General features: G+C 46.5%; 1 protein-coding gene across 21 annotated transcripts in view; it reads left to right on the forward strand.

Annotated features, from left to right (window-relative positions):
* Window positions 1-20197, forward strand: part of CEP112 (centrosomal protein 112) — a 475621-nt gene that overhangs the window by 361409 nt on the left and 94015 nt on the right. For 20 of the 21 annotated variants that reach the window (XR_009560193.2, XM_070044585.1, XM_060289906.2 and 17 more), the window contains one exon: window positions 15832-15921. The exons of the other annotated variant lie outside the window; for it this stretch is intronic. Coding sequence is in view for 19 of the 20 variants with exons in the window: in XM_070044585.1 (XP_069900686.1) it covers window positions 15832-15921 (90 nt within the window). In the remaining variant the exon portion in view is untranslated. The remainder of the gene's footprint in view (window positions 1-15831; window positions 15922-20197) is intronic. 21 annotated transcript variants of the gene reach the window in all.

The raw sequence follows: 20197 nt of genomic DNA on the forward strand, positions 1-20197 counted from the left end.
CATCAGTAAAAGCAACCCTTTGATGAAGTTAAGGTTGAACAAATATATTTTGGCTTCATTCTACCAAGAAACAGCTTTGGTTTTTGCTTAAAAATATTTTTTTGACGATTTGCATCCCTGCATTAAGTGCTGGGTCTTTTGATTCAAGCTGGTTCTTCTATAGTTCATGAAGTCTCGCACATTATTGTCTTTTACTCAAGTTAGTTTGAAAGGTGTTAAAACGTTATTAAGGGCTTTTCTTTGTATTTATCACGTGCTACTCCTAGTGATTAGAAGGATAACACTTACACTCCTGGAAACAGTTACTGTTAATTCAGTAACTCACAAAAAGTTTTAATCCTTCATGTTCTCTTTTTTAAATTTTTTTTTTTATTGAAGTATAGTTGATTTACAATGCTGTGTTAGTTTCAGGTGTATAGCTAAGTGATTCACTTATACATATATACATGTATATATTCTTCTGCAGATTCTTTTCCCTTATAGGCTATTACAAGATAATGAATATAGTTCCCTGTGCTATACCGTAGGTCCTTATTGTTTATCTATTTCAAGTTTAGTAGTGTGTATCTGCTAATCCCAAACTCCTAACTTATCCCTGCCCCCCCCCTTTCCCCTTTGGTAACCATAAGTTTGTTTTCTGTGTCTGGATGGGTCTATTTATGTTTTGTATATAAGTTCATATGTATCATTTTTTTTAGATTTCACATATAAGTGATACCATATGGTATTTGTCTTTCTCTGTCTGACTTCACTTAGTATGATATTCTCTAGGTCCATCCATGTTGCTGCAAATGGCATTATTTCATTCCTTTCTATGCTGAGTAGTATTCCATTCTTCTTTATCCATTCATCTATCCATGGGCACATAGATTGCTTCCATATCTTGGCTACTGTAAATAATGTTTCAGTGAACACTGGAGTGCATATCTTTTTGAGTTACTCTTTCGTTTCATTCAGATACATACCCAGAAGTGGAATTACTGAATTGTATGGTAGTTCTAGTTTTAATTTTTTGAGGAATCTTTATACTTTTTTCCAGAAAGGCTGCACCAATTTATATTCCCATCAACAGCACATGGGGGGGGGGTCCCTTTTCGCTACATCCTCGCCAACATTTGTTATTTTTTGTCTTTTTGATAATCGCCATTCTGACAGGTGTGAGGTGACATCTCATTGTGGTTTTGATTTGCATTTCCGTATTGATCAGTGATGTTGAGCATCTTTTCATGTGTGTTGGCCACCTGTATGTCTTCTTTGGAGGAATGGCTGTTCAGGTCTTCTGTCCATTCTTTAATCGGGTTGTTTGAGTTTTTTAATGTCAAATTGTATAAGTTCTTTATATCTTTTGGATATTAACCTCTTATTGGTTATATGATTTGCAAATGTCTTCTCCCATTCATTCTATTGATGGTTGCCTTTTCATTTTATTGATGGTTTCCTTTCTTGTGCCAAAGCTTTTTAGTTTGAGGTAGTCCCATTTGTTTATTTTTGGAGACAGGTCCAAAAAAATATTGCTAAGACCAATACCAAAGAGCTTACTGCCTATGTTTTCTTCTAGGAGGTTTACGGTTTCAGGTCTTACATGCGAGAATGTCTTTAATCTATTTTGAGTTTATTTTTGTGTGTGGTGGGAGGCAGTGGTCTGGTTTCATTCTTGTGCATGTCGCTGTCCAGTTTTCCCAGCACCATTTGTTGAAGAGACTATTTTTCCTGCGTCGTATATTCTTGCCTCCTTATCATAGATTAATTGACCATATATGGGTGGGTTTATTTCCTCTTATTTACCTTGGCAAATGCTGTTTCTTTAGCAGACAGTTTTCCCCCTTCCCCAGCTCTGCCTGTCAGAGTTGTTGCTGTTATTCAAGGTTTTTCCCAAATGCCACTTCCTACCGGAAGACTTTCCTAATCACCTTGTGCTTTTCCCCCAGGTCATTTAATTGTATATGGGTTTTTTTTTTTTAAGTTTTATTATAAAAGTTTGCAAACATACCCAAAAGTAGAGAGTTTAGTAGTATGAACTCCAATGTATCCATCATGCAGCTTCAACAATTATCAAGATTGGGCCATATTTGTTTTACACTTTCTCCTTCTTTTCTTGGCGAAAATATTTTAAAGCAAATTCCAGACATCCCGTCATTTTATCCTACATATTTCAGAATGCCTCTCGGAAAATGTGGACACTCTGTCACTCAGCCATGGTGCCAGTGTCACACCTAAGAAAATTAACGATTATCTTTTAGTATCATCTAATACCTGCTTCATAATTAGATATCCCCAATGCTCCTCAGAAGTGCCATTTTAAGTTGATTCGTCTGAATCAAGATCCAGACAGAACCCGCACGTTATGTTTGGTCGTTACGTATCCTGTGTCTTTTTCAGTCTAAAGCGCACCCTCCCGGCTTTCTGTTCCATGCCGGTGACTTCCTGCAGAAGCCCGGTCAGCTGGCCTGTAGAAAGTCCCACCTTCTGCACTCATCTGTCGTGGAACTTCTTCCTGTGTCCTTCCCTTTTCCTTTTGTTCTCTCAATTGGACACTTAAGACACTTACAGAACTCGCCTGCTTTTTGTCCTTATCACATACCTTCTAAGATCGTGCGAGCGCCTTAAAAGGTGAGACCATGGCTTATTCCACTTTTTGCTTCCTACATGATGTCTAACACATTGTGTGTATTTTAAAAAATATCGTTCAGTTGAATTACCTAGAAAGAGTTTTGCTTCCTCTTGCACAAATGTGAGCTGGAGGTGTAGTCAATGCCAAGGTATTTATATTAGGAATTAAGCTGCCAGAGAAACCTCAATAATGTAAGTCGCTGTTTCCTAATTTGCACTGAAAGAATTAGAGCCTAAAGTCACGGCGCACATTTTTATATCCGAAGATGCTAAACACTTAAGTGACATCTCTAAGCCCCTTACACTGTCTCCAGATCCATATAAAAGTGACCTCAGAAATCAGCTGTGTTGTGCATTCAGCATGAAACTAGGTCACTAATCATTTTTCTGATCAGAGAATTGAATTTTGCTTAGTAGTTCGGAAATCAAACTGAAAGAATGACTGTAAAAACGCCATCACGTGTATGCTTTGTTGCCGATGACTAACTGCAGTCCAAGCCTCAAGAACCAAAAGGAAGTGGAAGACACTTCAGAAGGCTGCACGATAAACGTTTCTGACAGTGTGTCAGCCGAACATTAAGCAGGGTCTTTGCAAACCCTCTCGTTCTAAGTGGTTTAAACGGAAGGTTTTAGACTTCCTCCTTCATGAGTATTGGCCCCACATAGTGCAGTATGCTAAGGATGAAAAAGAAAAAGAGAAGAAAAAACACTTTACCTGGCATACATATAATTTCCATCCCCTCTCTGAATGGGAGTGCCAGAAAGGCTCACCTAAGAATCTCTACGTTCACGTCTTAGGAATTTTCTCCATCATGTGTAGGAATGTGCCAGTGTGATATTGGAATGGGCTCCCTCCTAACCTGACAGGACTGTGTACACACAATTACGGGAAAACCAGCGAGTACATATAATAGCAGTGATACTCTCCTAATGCGGTTTTCCAGATTGGCTCGTAATGAGAATACTCTTGGTCCTTACATGGATGAAATGAGGTGTAGGACTGGGTAGTACGAGAGGAGTGGAGGCGGGGCAGAGTTTCAGAGAGAAAATATGTAAAACAAGGGAATTTTCTTGCCATGTATATTAGTTCCTAGGGCTGCCATAACAAAGTAACACAAACTGGGGGGCTTCAGACAGAAAGCTGTTGTCTGACAGTTCTGGAGGCTAGAAGTCTGAGCTCAAGCAGGGCCGGGCTCCCTCTGAAGGCTCCTGCCTTGCCTCTGTTCCCTTCCCGGGTCCTCCGCGATCTTTGGGGCTCCTTAGCTTGTAGGTGGCTCACTCTCCAGTCCCTACGTCCATTGTCACGTGGCCCAGCTCTTCCTGGGTGCTTCTCCTCTTCTCATAAGAACACCTGTCAGATTGCATGCAGGGCCCACCTGCTCCAGTATGACTTCATCTTAACTAATTACATCTGCAGCAGCCTGTGTCCAAACAAGGACACATTTTGAGGTTCTGTGGGTTAGGACTTAAACATATCTTTTGGCAGGGATGTAATTCAACCCATAATTTCTTTTCTGACGTCATACTGTAAGAGGCAAACCATTGGCATCATTGTTACGGTTGAATGTGTGACTTAGGAACTTTTTCTTCCTGTTTTCCTACATTTTAATGGATCGCGTTAAAGTCTAAACATAGTACAACCGAACCGAGTCGTTCCAGGTCACTGGAGGCTTCTGAAGGGAGGTAGCAGGGCGTACAGGGAGAAGAAGAGCATTGCAGGCGAGGCGGGGAGAAGCGCCAAGGCCCCGGGCGGTGCGGGGCTGGGCCCCCGGTGGGTGGCGGGCGCAGTGACCGCGCGTGGGGTGACGCCCCGCGGACTGTGCGCGTTAAACCGGGGCGCGGGGAGGCGGCTGCGTCGCCGACCAGAGGGCAGCCGGGCAAGCTGCTGGGGTGCCCTGAGCTGCGTCTTGAGCTCGGTGGGTTTGGCGTGACTCTGCTGACAGCCGTGCGCGTGGGTGAGAAGCAGGTGGAGGGAGGACTCGTGAGGTGATGGGAGCGCGGCTGAGCTCGGGGATCGGCGGCAGGAAGGCCCCAGTGGACCCGCGGTTACCGGGCAGGTGTCCGCGCACGGTCGCTCCACCCCCGAGCTGTGTCTTCCTCGGCCCCGTGTTCTCATGTTCAAGGCCCTGCCGTCACGTTGCTTCTGAACGTGTGTCGCCGAGGAACTTATTTTTCTCTCTTCTTGTCCATATGTTTTTTTTCTACCGTGTTCCCCGCCTTGGTGGGTGGCGGCTGCTCGCCACCGATGCTGGGGTCCTGCTTTAACCCTCCTCTCTCGTAGCCGCGCCGGCGCACTCTTACCAAGCCCCGAGGTTCTGGCTCTGGCTCTTCTCCCATCCCCGCGTGCCCCCCCCCCGCCCCAGGCCCAGCCCTTCTCCCCAACTCGTATCCAAGCCAGCCCCTCACCCCTCGTGGTATCAAGGTGGCCTCGTGATGGTCCCCCGGCTCTGACAGGGGCAACTCCTAAGGCAGATGGTCCTGCACAAGACAGTCTGGAAAATTGTGCTTTTTAAATTTCTTTTGATTTTTTTAGGGTTTCCGCAACATCTCTCACTGACCTGAAACTTGCCGTTCTGCCTCATTCTGTATTCCTAACCCTCGGCAAAATCCCTGTGCCCAGCGTTGGCACAGACGGTCGTGAGGCTCTCCCACGCTGACACGCAGCGCGGAGGCACGCTCTTTCCCCGGCTGGTCCCGTGGACGCGCACGTGTGTCTGGCCGAGGCTCTGAAAGCACTTCCGCTTGCCTTGCTGTCACCTGGATGTTCTTCCTGATCCGTCCAGCTGGTCACCCTGGGCCCTTTGGTGGTTCCCTTTACTGCAGGATAGAATGCATAATCCCCTCGGCCCCCGAGGCCCGTCTCGGGAGCCCAGGCTGCCTCTGCTAGTTGGTTCCAGGCCCACCGTCCGCATGCCAGGCCCCGTGTGCCACCAGCAGCCTGCCCCCGTGTGGCCACGCCTTGCCCTCTGCAGTGAATCTGTGCGGACGCCTTCCCTGCGCCTCCCGCGGCCGCAGCTCACCTCCCCGCTCGTCTTCCTCCCCACGTCCCGCCTTCCTCCATGCTTGCCAAGACCTCTCTTTGGTGCTGTTTACATGATGTAACTATTCCTTTATAAATCTGCCATGTACACAGGAGCCAGTGCTTTCGCAGGGTAACGTTTGACACGGGGCCTGGTATACGTTCAGATCATAGACATACTTTTATTAATGTATGAAATGGATTGTCTAAAGAAGACTGGTTAGAGAGGAAAATGGAGCGACGAGAACCTGGTTCGGGAAAGATCCACAATTTAAAGGGAAGAACAGGAGGATGAGCAAAGCGCTGGAGGAGGAGGAGGGTCGCCAGGGCCTCGTGGCCTCGGAGCAGCCCTGGAAGGAGGGGCTCTCGCAGCGCTCAGGGCAGCAGAAAGGTCGAGGCAGGCAGAGATGCGAGAAAGGCCATCGCGTTGGCAAGGAAAGCTTCACTGCGGACCCTGCAGAGAGCAAGTTTAATAAGGTGTGGAGACCAAAGTCAGGCTCCAGGTGAGGAAAATGGTAGCTGATGGGCGAGAATCTGGGTCACAGAGTAAAATGCTTGAGAAACGTGGCCGTCATGGGAAAAAGGAGCATCAGGACTGAAGGGGCCTGAAGAGTGTCTCCCCAGAGCCGACGTCCGTTCCCCCGAACAACGCGCGCAAGGGGACCAGTTTCCAGCGGGCAGCGGGGAGAGACGAGACGCCGAGAGAGGCTCGGCAGAAAGGGAGGGGTCAGCAGTGTGGCCGGGCCTTGCCCGGCACGTGGTCCTGTCCAGAACGGCCACTGGGTCCACGATTCACTAAATAATACATTTAACCTAGTTAAAATTTCATTGACGTTATTTTTATTGTCATTTGTGGTGGGTTTTGGATTTTCCATTCATTGTTGTTCTTCCTCATCATGAATCAGCAGGGTTACTCTTAAGCCGATGAGCAATTACTCTCAAGTACGTGTGGACCCGACTATTGGCATCGTATGTGTTAGATAATATCGTGTACAGTTTTGGTTGTATGAATTTGATCTTGTCAGTGTTGTTGTGAAGCTGGAGCTGTACTTGAGTGTGACCACCAGGAACCTGGGTGACAACTTGTCGCGACTTTGCCGTTTGTCTGTTAGCGCTTCAGTAAATCTCCACATGGAAGGGTGATGCGCTACCACCAGCTTCTGAGATGTGTCGTGCCAGCTTCTGCTGGGCTGTCTGTCCTGTGATCACCGTTTAGTGCTGATGTGTGAACATTCCAGGTTTCTGCTCCACTCTTGGGGCGTCTGGTCTTCTGCCCTGCCAGTCCTTCCACGGACATACACCCTCAACACGACCTATTTGGTCATCTGATTTTTCTTCCGCCTTCTCCACAGCGTACTCCAAAGTGTCGTTTTCATCTTCCAAAGGCACAAATGGAAGTTTAAACAGCACGCATGCACGCTTACAGGTGTACAGGTGTTACTTTCCGTTGTCATACACCCCCACGTTAGACCCAAAGAAGGTATTTTTCGCCACAGTGATTGTGAAAGGTGAAACAGGCATCCTCTTACAACTGCGTTAGGCTGAGTAGTTGAATGGCAGTCATGGTTGCAATCTTGAGACCCGTCTGCACAATGAAGGGTTAACACTGAGCCTTCTTCCCTGTGCAAATGCGTTCTCGTGTATGTATTCGTAAGTGTACTTTTGCCTGTTCACGGTTAAAGGGTCCATCAGAGGCACAGTGTAGCGTCACACAGCAGCTCACAGTCCATACGTGCGTGACCTGTGTCGGTGCCGCTTGAAGGTGTTGTCACTGAATAGTGTGCCTGGCACCTAAGTAGCGAACAGTGTCACAAGCCGTGCAAATAAGCATTCTTTCATTGTCTTGAGCACCTGAATCGTCCCCAGGAAATGGTCTTCTGCATCTGGTCCCTTTATACTCATCTGGAATTTCAATTCTATGCGACGACATTGGGTTGACTTGCCTCTTCAGTGAGTTCTTTCTGCCAGCATCATCAGGACTCCTTCATCACGAATATCACGGAGAGAGTTCTTCCATGGCTTTGCGTTTGATTCTTCTCTGCGTGTCATTTTAACCTGTCGTGTTTCCTTATCTCCCCTTCAGCGTCCACCTTGTGCGGATGCTTTCTGGCCCCGTCTGGAATGATTGTCGTGTTATCCAGGTCCCAACTAGTCGTCCATCAGGCACTGCAGAGCCCCGCCTCCTCGTGGTGTCAGTGCCTTTTACTCCTCTTCCTGTTATAAAAGTGGAAACGGTAACAGAAACCAGCATCCTGCAGTGCTGGCTTTTCTTTTTGTGAGTATACCATTGCCGCCATATTCCCCTGAGAACTTCCGGATAACGGTGTTATATTGCCAAGCAACAGAAGAAGGGCCACTTTTGTTCTTTTGTAGCCATCTGACCAGTGATGACTGGTTTACTGGTAGGGGAACCTTGCTAATGTCTGAGGGATTCCACACCCCATTTGGCTGGGCTGGGTCAGCCGGTAGCTGGGCAGCAGCTGAGGGCACGGCGGCCCACGCTGACTAGCAGGTGCGTATGGGGGCCACACCCACTGAAACCCCTCCAGAGAGCAGCAGGTGCTCCTTGTGGCCCCCCAGGATGGTCCATCTACAGGACGCTGATTCAAGAGAACATCTCCCGTTAACCCCTGGCAATGGGGCAGCGGTGGGAGGCTTAATCAGATGCCTGGTGTCCCCTCACGGTGGCTGTCACACGCGACTGCCGTGTATCAGGAGAGCACGCCTGTCCTCGCTCCTCCAGAGCCAGTGCTCTGTCACTGCCCATGTTACATGGAGGCTGGGCCAGGCTCCTCCCTTCAAACTCCACCCTCCACCAGATGCCCGGCGACGTGTCAACACACCATGCGCCGCGAGATCCCAGCCCCGACTTGCCATCCTCTGCGCGTTTCTCTAACTTCAGGTCTCCTCTTGGTGCACATACTTAATACGACCCCCGCGATTCTGTAGGAGTTGGACCCCAGCCCGTCTACCTACCCCTGTGCCCGGCCACCGAGGCAGGGGGGTTATCGTTGGCAGCTGCAGCCACAGCACAATTATTGGACCCATAAAACATGATAGTATCTTCAATACATTTATTCTGTTAACCAAAGTATAAAGAAATGTAATGGGCTGTTTGAGTCCAGTGGACGTTTTGATAGGCGCAAACACCAAGGACCTTTGGGCCTGGACCAACGTCTCAGTGGCCATTTTGGACAGGACTAAATGTCCGCTAGTTGTGACCAACCCCTTAGAATTTGAAAAGAGAAATGAGGGCACTGATGGATGCCCTCCCTTGAGGAAACAAGAAGGGACACCCCTTTGGACAGTTGAGGGAGCAGACTGGGTAAACCTCAGACATTTTTAGCTAGGGACACAGTAAGGAAGGTAGTTATGTAATTTGAGGGGGGGAATGAAATCTGGAGAAGTTTTAGCAGGAACACCCCAACTGTTTTCAATGAAAAGCAGCTTGTTCTTTATATAAGTGGTTCATGTCACCAGTAACTACTATTACCATAGTCCCAACACTTTACTAAGCGTTTCAGAGATTACTTTAAAAATATGGGCAGGAGTGTTACCCTTGTGAAGCTCATAGTCTAAGATGCAGGGGGGAAGTCAGATGAATTCACAATTCATAAATATGTTATCATATAGGGGACATACTGACTTAGTGAGAAATACGACTTCAGGTTCAATGGGGTAGAAATTCACGTCCGTTGGCAGGGGTTGGAATGATGCTGCAGGCCCAGGGGACTGCACGTGTGAATGATTAGACATGTAAGTAAGCAAAAATTTAAACCAGTGACTTACGGGCGCTCCGCATTCCCTGGGCTCACGCAGAGGAGGGGCGGCCTCTGTTCTGCAGAGACTGACTGCAGTGCAAATGCTTATCACACAGGCTGAATGAGGAAATTCCTCTGAGATCCTGAAACATCGTAGCCGGGCTTCTTGAACTTGATCCTAGATTCCTACCACCCGAGATAAGAATGTGTTCACAAGTGAAGCTGTCTGGAGGGACGCAGTAGGGCAAATGTGCTTTGAATTTCCTGAGTACAGATGCACTGACCACTCCCAGAGGAGACGTGGGTGATGTCAGGACGGTCTCTGTGTGACTGGGGAACATTAACGAGGTGTGTTAGGACCTTCCAGCTTCCTTAGATCATCCAAGTTTTGGAATAACGTGATTTCTTTTCCTGGAACCTCTGTGAAGACTGGGAAACACTAACTTTTTAAAAAGTGCAGTTTTAAGGCTTTTAAAGGAAGGTTTTTAGGAAATTTTAAAGGCCTGAAAGTAGGTGAGAGAGAGAAGAAAAGAGAGGGAAAGCGAAAACTTTCGTATTCTTTGGTGAAAGTGCTACTCTTGTTTTTTATATTGGCTGCAGTACTTTTGCCTTTTCTGTTGAATCAGTAGCCTAATAAATACTATAAAATCGCTCATATCAAAGTGCAATTTCTCATTCCTGCGGTTTGTTGCAACAACTAAAAAGTTTTCACCGGAAAGGAATTTTGCCTCATGTGAAGAGTATCATATGTATTAAAGCCCCTTTTCTTCATACCAGTACCACGAGAGGCTGACTTATGAGGGTTAAAAAAAGAAAAGAAAAGGTACCTGCATGGAGCGTGAAAAAATTAAAAGCCTGAGTGGAAGCCTTAACGGAAAAAAATTATACTATCGTGTTTTGAATATGGTAGTGGCCTCGGCAGTAACTGTGGTTCTAGTTCAGTGACTTCACCTCTAGAGCACAAACCTGTTCTCGGTGCTACAGAATCACTAATAAAACGTTTCTACGGTTTGTTATTCATCCTGGGTAGGTCTGAAGAAATCACTTTAAAAGAAATCTTGACCGGCATTTCAGCTGAAGAAGACTTGTTGCTTTTGTTAGTAGGTTTAGCCTACTTAAAAATAAAATAAAATGAGAAAAGGAGTCACAGGGGCCCGTGTAAACAGCCAGCAAGGCCCCCCAGTCAAAACGCCACTCTCTGCTCTTGTGTCACCTCCCCTAACCCCAGATTTGTGTCTCCTCATCCGGGGCACAGGGCTTGGGCTTTTTGCTGGATCCCAATTGTTTAAGATGTGATTTTTTTAAAAAAAGTAATGAGATTTTATTGTTTTATTTAATTTTCCCTTACCTTTCGGTTAGCAGTAGTAGAAAGAAAAGCATTTGCTGTTTCTGTGTCAATTTACCTGTCAAAGGAAACCTACTGATCAGAAATATTGTCAGCACCATTTGTAACCTTGGGCATTGTTAAAAAGGCAGTTAAGGTCTAAATGAGAGTTCTGCTTCCTTCCCTTTTATAATTTGTGTCTCTTCACTGTAGTCACAGGTCGGGTGTCATTTCGGTTTGATGGATAAACCAATCAGTGGAAGATGGTTTATAAGCAAGATTTTATTATCTGAACAGATATTTTATGACACAAACTTTTAAATCATATTACATGTTTTAAATGGAAAACAGACCATCACCATTTTTTTAAGAAATTTTAGAGTTTTACCATAAGTAAATTGTATCTCAATAAAAATATAAGTAAGCCTTCCCTTTCCTGTTATCTTCTCCTGAGGTCAAAATATGAACACGCCACTCCCTGCTTCCAAAATACACATGGGGAAATCCTTACACATCCCGCCTACTCACTGAAGGACGAATGAATCATCTGTTTTTTCTGAAGTAAAACAGTAAATTCAAACCTCATGAAAGGAAGGATATGGTGACTTCATGTTTTTTAACTAGAAAAAGCTTTAAAAATTCTTTTTTTCTTTATTATGGAAACTTTCAAACATACGCAGAAGTAGGGAGAATAATATGCAGAATCCCCATCTACCCACCACCCGGCTTCACCAGTTTTTAACAGTTTGCGGGACTGGCTCCTTCTTGGCAGTGTCTTTCATACGCTCTGCTTTCCTTCCTTGCTCATCTCCTTGGCTACGCGAGTTGCCGCTGGTGAAGCCCCTCCTGTGTCTCACCCAGCAGAGGTTCGTCGGCCTCCTTGATTCCTGACCACAGACTTAACGCAAAATCAACGACTTTGAGAACCCCAGTTTTATACTTAAATAGGGCAAAACTTCATCCGCAATCTTTTTCGCTTACATCTGATTTAATCCAGTCCCTTCAAATAAAAGAACCTGCATCATTCAAGGTCCCACTTCCGGGAGAACACGTTCTATGGGCCAGCACTCAGGGAAGGAGCCGTTTACGCTTCGGCCCTCATACGGATGGCTGGCCCAGAAGATGTACCGCCGACCTCGTGGTGACTTGTGACCAAGCCAGACACAAGCGTGAGCCACGACCTGGCAACACAGAATGAGGCAGGGTGCACGGAAGACACACCAAATCTCAAGTCAGTGAGAACCGGTCTGAAAACTCCTAAAAAGTGGAGGGCACAGTTCTGTAGAATGTGTGATTCAGGAGAAAGGTGACTTCTGTGCTACTGATTCTGTTTCGATCTGCAAGTGGATTTTTCCACATTTCTCACAACTGAGGTTTTTGGTAAAGATGGGAAAGTGGGGAGTTTGAGATCATGCCGTCCGGTGAGACCCTGCAGTGCAGGTGTCCCGGGTTATGAGACAAGTCTGCGTGCTCGGCCGGCCAGATGGACGCCCACCCCCCAGTCCCACCCTCAGATGAGGGGAGGACCTGGCTGAGAGTTTGGCCAAAGACAAGGTCAGAAATCTCTAGAAAAACTTGTGCTAAATCCTAAGTCTGAAAGCCTCTGTCATGCCTTGTACACTAGGGACGCTCTGACTATATCTTGTGTATCATTACAGCCCAGTCTTTCTCCTTTCCAATGAAGTTTTCCTGTATTAAATAACTTTTTAACCACTTATAATTCAAACGAACTTGCATTTCATGTGTCCATTATTAAAAGGCATGTATCTGCCATCATTTCATGTTTGTTTAAGGCCTATGAGAGATACTTCGGTGTTTTATTTTGTTTTGTTTTGTTTTGGCTGCCTTGGGTCTTCGTTGCTGCGCGCGGGCTTTCTCTAGTTGTGGTGAGCGGGTGCTACTCTTCGTTGCGGTGCGTGGGCTTCCCATGGCGGTGGCTTCTCTTGGGAAGCACGGGCTCTAGGCACATGGGCTCAGTAGTTGTGACTTGCGGGCTCTAGAGCGCAGGCTCAGTAGTTGTGGCGCATGGGCTAAGTCGTTCCGCGGCATGTGGGATCTTCCAGGACCAGGGCTCGAACCCACGTCCCCTGCATTGGCAGGCGGATTCTTAACCACTGCGCCACCAGGGAAGTCCCGATACTTTGGTTTTTAGAAGTCCTTAATGAGTGGCTTTACGAGTTGAGCAGCTGGCCTCGAACCATGTTTATAAGTTTTATGGAAATAGCGTTGACTATAATACTCTTTCTCCGATGAACAGCAGAGCTCTGGGACCATCACAGGTGCCCCTCTGGGCACATTAGCTACCCTGGCTTCTCCTCACCCTGGAGAGTCCATGAAACTGTCAAATCTTTTACACTTTAATGTGCTCTCACTACTTTCATATTTTAAATAAACAAATCAAATTATCCTATAACCGGCTCCCTTTTAAAGAGTGTGGCCTGCCCTCGTTGTTCTTGTAGAGCTGCTTATGTCATGTACGTTTTTCTTCTGGAAAATGTCATTCTTTGTTCACAGTCCCCACGAAGTTCTCCGAGAGCCAGCTGAGGGTGGCCAGGCCCAGCAAGCCCACTTGCATGGCATTTAAAGGCAGGTTTAACTGGGAGAAAAGAACCGTCTTTCCGCAGTGATGCAAGTTCACACAGCAGAGTTGAGGCGGGGCCTCCTTGTGCAGAATAAACAGCGTGGCCGTTCAAGTTGGATTTTGTTTTAGATTTTTGACCCAGTGTTGGACATTCCATTCTTTAATGATCTTGGGCTTTTCTCAGGAATAAAGTAAAAGTTCTGTTTTGTGGGTGTGTCAAATGTCAAATTGGAAGGTTTTTGAATAAAGAAGCCACAACTTAAAAGAAAGGTCCTTCTTGTGCTCGCTCAGTCGTTGTGGTTGTGTTCATACAGGCCTCTGGCAAACTGAGGATGAACATCTCATGACCTAATAACTTTTTAGAATATGAGACCAGGAACAGCTGTCCTTTCCCTTTAGTCTGATACATTTTCACTTTTTGGAAAGTGGGATATTACTTGGTTACTTTCCATTTTTTAAACTGATTTTTTTTGTTTTGTTTTTTGCTTGTTTTTTTTTTGCGGTACGCGGGCCTCTCACTGTCGTGGCCTCTCCCGTTGCAGAGCACAGGCTCCGGACGCACAGGCTCAGTGGCCATGGCTCACGGGCCCAGCCGCTCCGCAGCATGTGGGATCTTTCCAGACCGGGGCACGAACCCGCGTCCCCTGCATCGGCAGGCGGACTCTCAACCACTGCGCCACCAGGGAAGCCCTATACTCTTATAAATAGAGGTTCTTAGCCTGGGGTCCATCCAGGGACAGGCTTCAGGCAACTGGACTCCCTGAAATCACAGGCAAAATAATAAGCACTGTTTTCCATGTGGGGAGTGACCACACGGCATTTGCCAGACGCTCCAGTGGAGCTAGAACTCCAGAAAAAGGTAAGAACCATGGTCTCTGTCTGCATGGAGAAAAGGCTGGAATTGCATTGAAAGAATTTTTAGTGGATACAAACCGAGACATCGTGTCTGAACTCCAGACTCTTCCCCCAGCTGCTGCCCAGCATCCCGGCTTGGATATGGAACAGGCATCCCGCACTCGACGTACCGCAGGCTGAGCTCCGACCTTCTCCCCCACACCTGTCCCTCCCGTCCCGAACCTCCCCAACTGCGGTCTTCTACCTGCTCAAGCCAAAATCCCGGAGTCTCTTCTCTGTTTTTACTTTTCATGCTCTGCGTCCTTTCCCTGGAGCCGCGATCTCTATCTTCAGATAGACTGGGAATCTGCCGCTGCCTCGCCCCCGGCTGGTCCAGTTCTCCACCACCCTTTCCCGGTGTGTTTTCACGGCCTCGACCCTGCCTCTCTGCCTCTGCCCGTGTCCCTCTTCCATCTGTTTTTCACGGCAACCAAAGCAACCCTGCCCACAGCCCTCCAGGAGCCCCCGTCTACCTCGAATAAAGCCTGAAGTCCTCAAGTGCCCTCTGAGGTTCACGGGACCTGACGTGACTCGACCCCCGGTATGTGCAGGGGTCCCTGCCTGGAAGGTTCTTCCTGCACGTGTCTCTGTGACCTGCTCGCTCTTCTCCTTCAGGTTTGGCTCAGTTAGGTTGTCTTGGGCCATCTGTTTAAGACTGCAACACCCCTCCTCACCACGTTCCAGGATAGCCTCCTTCCCCGCAGTATTTTCCCTCCGCACTTACCACTGACATATATCATGCTCCCCGTTTGCTTATTGTCTGCCCCAGTACAGCAGAAGCTCCGTGAGAGCAGGGAATGTGTTTCATCTGTTTTCTTTCACCGCTTTATTTGGAATACGTGTCACAGTCCTTCGCCTAGAGCAGAAACTCAGGAGTCTTAATTGAATGAATTTTATTTTGAGAATTCGTTTAGCATCTTTGCAGTCACTCTGAGAGTCTGTTCTGTTCACCGTCATTTCCCACGTGCTATATCTATAATTAACATCAGATTGTTTGAATGGATCCTGTTTCTTTTCTAGTTCACCTCTTTACTTAAAGTAGTAATGGATACAATGATATTTACTGATCTTTCCATTCCCGGCTTCCCCCAGCCTGAACCTGAATTTGATTTCCAACAGCTACTTGGCAACTGAAAGTGTTCATCTCTGTCTATTTCTTACAGTTTCCTCAAATTCCATGCCATCCTCAACGGCTTAATAAAAAATGCCTTTAAGGTTACCATAACATACTCCAGTGACCAGAGTATAATTCTGAACAATGTCGTGTCGGTCCAGTGTTACGATTCCTAGCTATCGGGACACTTTTCAGAGTGTGGGTGTGCCTCGCAGGTGTCCTGATAGGGCTACTTTAATTAGCAATAGTTCTACACTTTATTGCGTGCTTGTGTGTCTATGCTGGGAACAGGAGATGTTTTTATAAGATGCATTGACACCTGCTAATGTGTCTGGTGTGTGAGTCTGGAGTTTTTGATACTAGTTATTCCTAAAGTAGAAAACATCTGGGCCTGAAACGAAAAGGCTGGTTTTGGAGCCGCAGTAATAGACCAGAGCTGAGGCCTTTTTGATACCAGTTCAGGTGGTAAAACTGTTTTCCAAGGCTGCTCATTTTTAATGTTTTTGTATTTATCTTATACCGTTTCAGGCTTTACAAGACGAGCTAGAAAAGCGCTCGAATCAAGCACGATGTTTGGAGAAAAAACTGCAGCACAAGGAACTGGAATCACAGGAGCAGGTACTGCCCGCTCGGCTGGTTTGCTCGTTCACTTTCTCCAGGTCCAGGAGCTCACGTGTGTCCTGTTTCCACCGGGTGCTTTGGCCGCGAGTAACAGAATCCTCGGCCCCTTGCTGCGCGTAAACAACAAAGGGATCTGTTGCCTCGCAACCTGTTAACCTCTGTCGCAGAAAGCCTGGAGGTAGGGTGGGCTCTGGGCGGGGAGCCCTGGGTCGCTGGCTCCGCCTCTCTCGCGCTCCCGCGGCTCTACGTCCCGTGTAGGGTCCATACCAAAGCCAGCTCCGCGGTGCTCACAGCAGCTCCAGGCATCCCGCGCAGATCTAGCAGTATCCAGGGGCAAAAAGGGACTTACGTTTCCGGGGTGCCCTTCCGCAAAGTCAGGAGACCTTTCCCAGAAGCACCCCCGTACGCAACTCCCTTCTCATCTCATTGGCCAGAGCAGGTCACACGCTCAGAGCAGGTCACACGTCCAATCCCTGGCGGGAGGCTGGAGGGTACCAAACTAGGCTGGACCACTTAGGGTCTGCCTGCCGGCGTTGGAGTCATAAAAGGAAGGACAGCCCGGACAAGGGAGAGGGGAAATGTGTCGGGGACGCAGCCAACCGTGTCTGCTGCGTCCTCATATCAGAACACAGGGACGTAGATCATGTTTTCTTTTGAATTTTAATTTTCTCCTCCTTCTTTCCAGTGTGTTAATGAAACAATCTAGTATAACCAGAATAGTCTGGCTTTGACAATAGCCAGTGACCACAGGATCATTTTCATCCAATTCTTTTACATTTAAAGTAAATTTAACTAAATTTAAGCTGAAAAGTCAACCGTGTATTAATAAACTTCATGAGTCTTAATGAAACCTTTTGTAAACGCACTGTCCTCAGCTACTGCGTACAGCATTACTAAAATTCTTCTAAGTGCCACAAATCTTTATGGACAGAACCCGCTGTAGGTGTTGGCAGACACTTATACTTTGGTTGTCTCGTAGTCAATTCAGTGCAGGGATATTGGGTTAGGTCATTTTGGCCTTGTCAGAAGAGTAAGCCCTGAAGTAAGGCGAATAGAGGGACTTTTGTCATCTCTGGAGTTGTTTACAGACAAGACCCCAAGGTAGGGATTGCACGAAATGGCAGGTGTAAGCGTCTAATAGATGCCACGTAATAACACTTACTGAATGGACTTGACCTCCTGTAATTCCTTCCTACTGTCTAATGTATGCCCTGCATCATATACATGTCATCTTTGTGTCATGTATGTATATATCATGTCTATATACGATATGTCTTGTATAGGGTCTGTGTCGGACAGTCCATGATAGGGTCACAAAATAGGAAATTCTAGGATGAAAAACTAATAGTAACTATATTTATTGAAGGCCCACAAGATGAGAGACACTGTACAAGAAACGTTACACATGTTAGTTCATTTATCCTGATAATAACCATGTAAGGCCAGTATTATCCCCCCATTTCCCAATTGGCACGCTAAAACCCAGAGAGGTTAAGTGACACGTCCAAGGTCACACAGCTGGTAACCAGTACAGGTGGATTCACACCCTGGTTTAGCTGAATTCCAAATCTTTGCTCCTTTCATGACAGTTTTGGGTTTTTTGTTTTTTGTTTTTTTTGCGGTACGCGGGCCTCTCACTGTTTTGGCCTCTCCCGTTGCGGAGCACAGGCTCCGGACATGCAGGCCAAGTGGCCATGGCTCACGGGCCCAGCCACTCCGCGGCATGTGGGATCTTCCCGGACGGGGGCACGAACCCGTGTCCCCTGCATCGGCAGGCGGACTCTCAACCACTGTGCCACCAGGGAAGCCCCTTGACAGTTTTTAAGTTACAGCATTTCTAGTTTAGAAAGCTGCCTAGCAGTGATAGGGAAAGTGAGTTTATTAAGGATGTCAGGGAAAAAAATACCGCCCCAGACACCCGGTACGGCGGGCAACGCCATTAACTCTCTGTGGGCAGAGAGCAGCAAAGAGCAAAGCAGACGGAAGCAGAGCCCATTTGGCCACAGGTGAAAACACGTCCTTGGGTGGCTGTGTGGCCTTCAGGTGGGACTGGCACAGGCTCAGCTGTCACTGAGGTCATCTGAGCCTCCCTGCAACCCCCCAGCTGGCTGGGATGCCTGGAACTAAAAGAAGACAAGCTTCTTAAAAGCAGGAAACAGGTCTCCCTGGAGGACTGGGCCCTCCCCAGTTTGTGATAGAATATGACTTAAGGTAAAACTTTGTTGACATCACTCTAATTCATGGCAGAACTTCACACGGAAAATTCCGTAACATATTGAGAGCAGGGAAATTAAGAAATCCCAGATGGACAATAGGGAGGATTCAGGAACCACTTCAGTCTTATTTCATTGGCTTCTGCTTGATCATCAAAGTTGCTTTCATCTTTGTAGTGACAATAGCTTTCTAGACTGTTTCTTACGCTAATTCCTGGTATCTTCTATTAGCCTCCAGTTCACCAAAGAAATGTCAGGAAATGCCCATGGGTAAAGCTGAATATTTCATAATCTTTGCAACCATGACATGTTGGGTTCTTTCCACGAGGTCCTAGGGTGTAGCTAAGCAGAAATGCCAATTGTTTCAGGAAAGCTGAAGAACAAATCATGGGCACTTCATAAATACTATTCATCCATATTTAATTTGATTTAACTTTTATCTAAATCTGACCTTTCCATTCGTGACACTAATAGAGGTAGTCAAAAATAATTAGAAGTACAGAAGTATCGTCATGTACAGTTTTTAGGGTCTGATTATATATATGCTTACTGAGGGATTTTAAAATGTTGAAATTGTTCTTTTCTTCTTTGCGTCTGTCAAAGCAATTGCAAAATAACAGTAGCTAGCCTGACATCAGCCAATCAAACAACCAAAATGTGTGCAGAACAGCTTCTTGGAACTTTTCTTCTCTTTCATTTCAACCAAATATTATTATCCTGATACTAGTTGCATAAAGAATCAAAATTGAAACTGGCAGGATTACAAAGGACAATTTCCTGGGCTTCTTTTTTTAACTCGCTTGCTTAAAAAAAAAAAAAGTTGAAACTGTCTCTGTTTTTCATTTAAGAAAAATTCCTGTGTTTTGATTTTATAAAAACAAAAAAATGAATGAGGCATTCTAAAAGTTGTGTTTTTAATTAAACGCAAAAAGCTGCTTCTCATCAGGTCTTGATGGGTGGTACCCTAGCTGCCCACCACTTGCCCCAGTGGCATCAACCCTCTCCTCTAACTCCACACCCTCGGCAGGTCTGTCACCAGGGCGCCCAGGGAAGGCTGGTTTATCCGTGGTTACAAAGGGTTAATTTGCCCCTCGTGAAGCGTCAAGACAACACCAATAAAATTAGAAAAGACCAACTTCCTTCTCAGTCAGCCTTATAGAAACATATCTTTCCTGTAATCCATAAATAGGAAAGTAATTAAAAGCGATCATTCTTTTTCTCCATACCAGGAGTTAATAATTTCTAATTCCCGATAAGATCCGAGCAAGAATCCCATAGTTGCAGCAAAGGAGGGGAGATCAGAGTTCTGATCAGACTTCCTCGTTATGTAAGGAAACTGAGTCATTGGAAAAGGCCACGACTTCCCTAGCATGGCAATGGCAGAACCGGGGCGGGGCAGGGGGAAGCGGACGGCCCACCCCGGGATATGATTTTCCACTGTATTGGCCACAGTGTGAAATGCATCTATGGCGTGTATCACTCAGGTTCAGGCTGTGGGTAAAAATAAATCTCCTATTTGGGAACAAACAATGTCTCATTATTCACAGGGAGACTAGGTGATTTGCTAGCCCTTGCCAAAATAATTCGGTCTGATAAATTACAGAAAAGAGAGGGAGGAAAAGAAACAGTCTACAGTTTTACTTGGCGCTCTCAGCACTGTGCAAAGCAAGCATATACTTACCACGGAGGCGCTAAACAATGTCAGCCTTGAACCTCGTATAATACGTAATATAAATGTTAATATGCACGTAACAAAACCCCTGCTTTGAACTGGGCTTTTTCAGTTTCGAACGTATGAGTAGCTTTGATTGCATGGATCGCTCCGTTTCCCAGAAGATTCTTTTACATAAATTAGTGAGAAGAACTAATACTTTGAGACCTAATAAAGGGGGTGCAGTGCCGTGCGTTTCACAGCAGCGTCATACAATTACCCCACACTGCATGCCTTTGGCAGGTGTGTTGTGCTGGCCCATGACACGTACTGAGAAGAAACACGGATGAGTTCTCCTTCCAGCCGCAAGGAGTTTACAGTCTAGCAGAGCAGAGATGGGTGTAAAGTG

This window comes from Globicephala melas, chromosome 20 (genome assembly GCF_963455315.2).
Source record: "Globicephala melas chromosome 20, mGloMel1.2, whole genome shotgun sequence".
NCBI classification, from domain to species: domain Eukaryota; kingdom Metazoa; phylum Chordata; class Mammalia; order Artiodactyla; family Delphinidae; genus Globicephala; species Globicephala melas.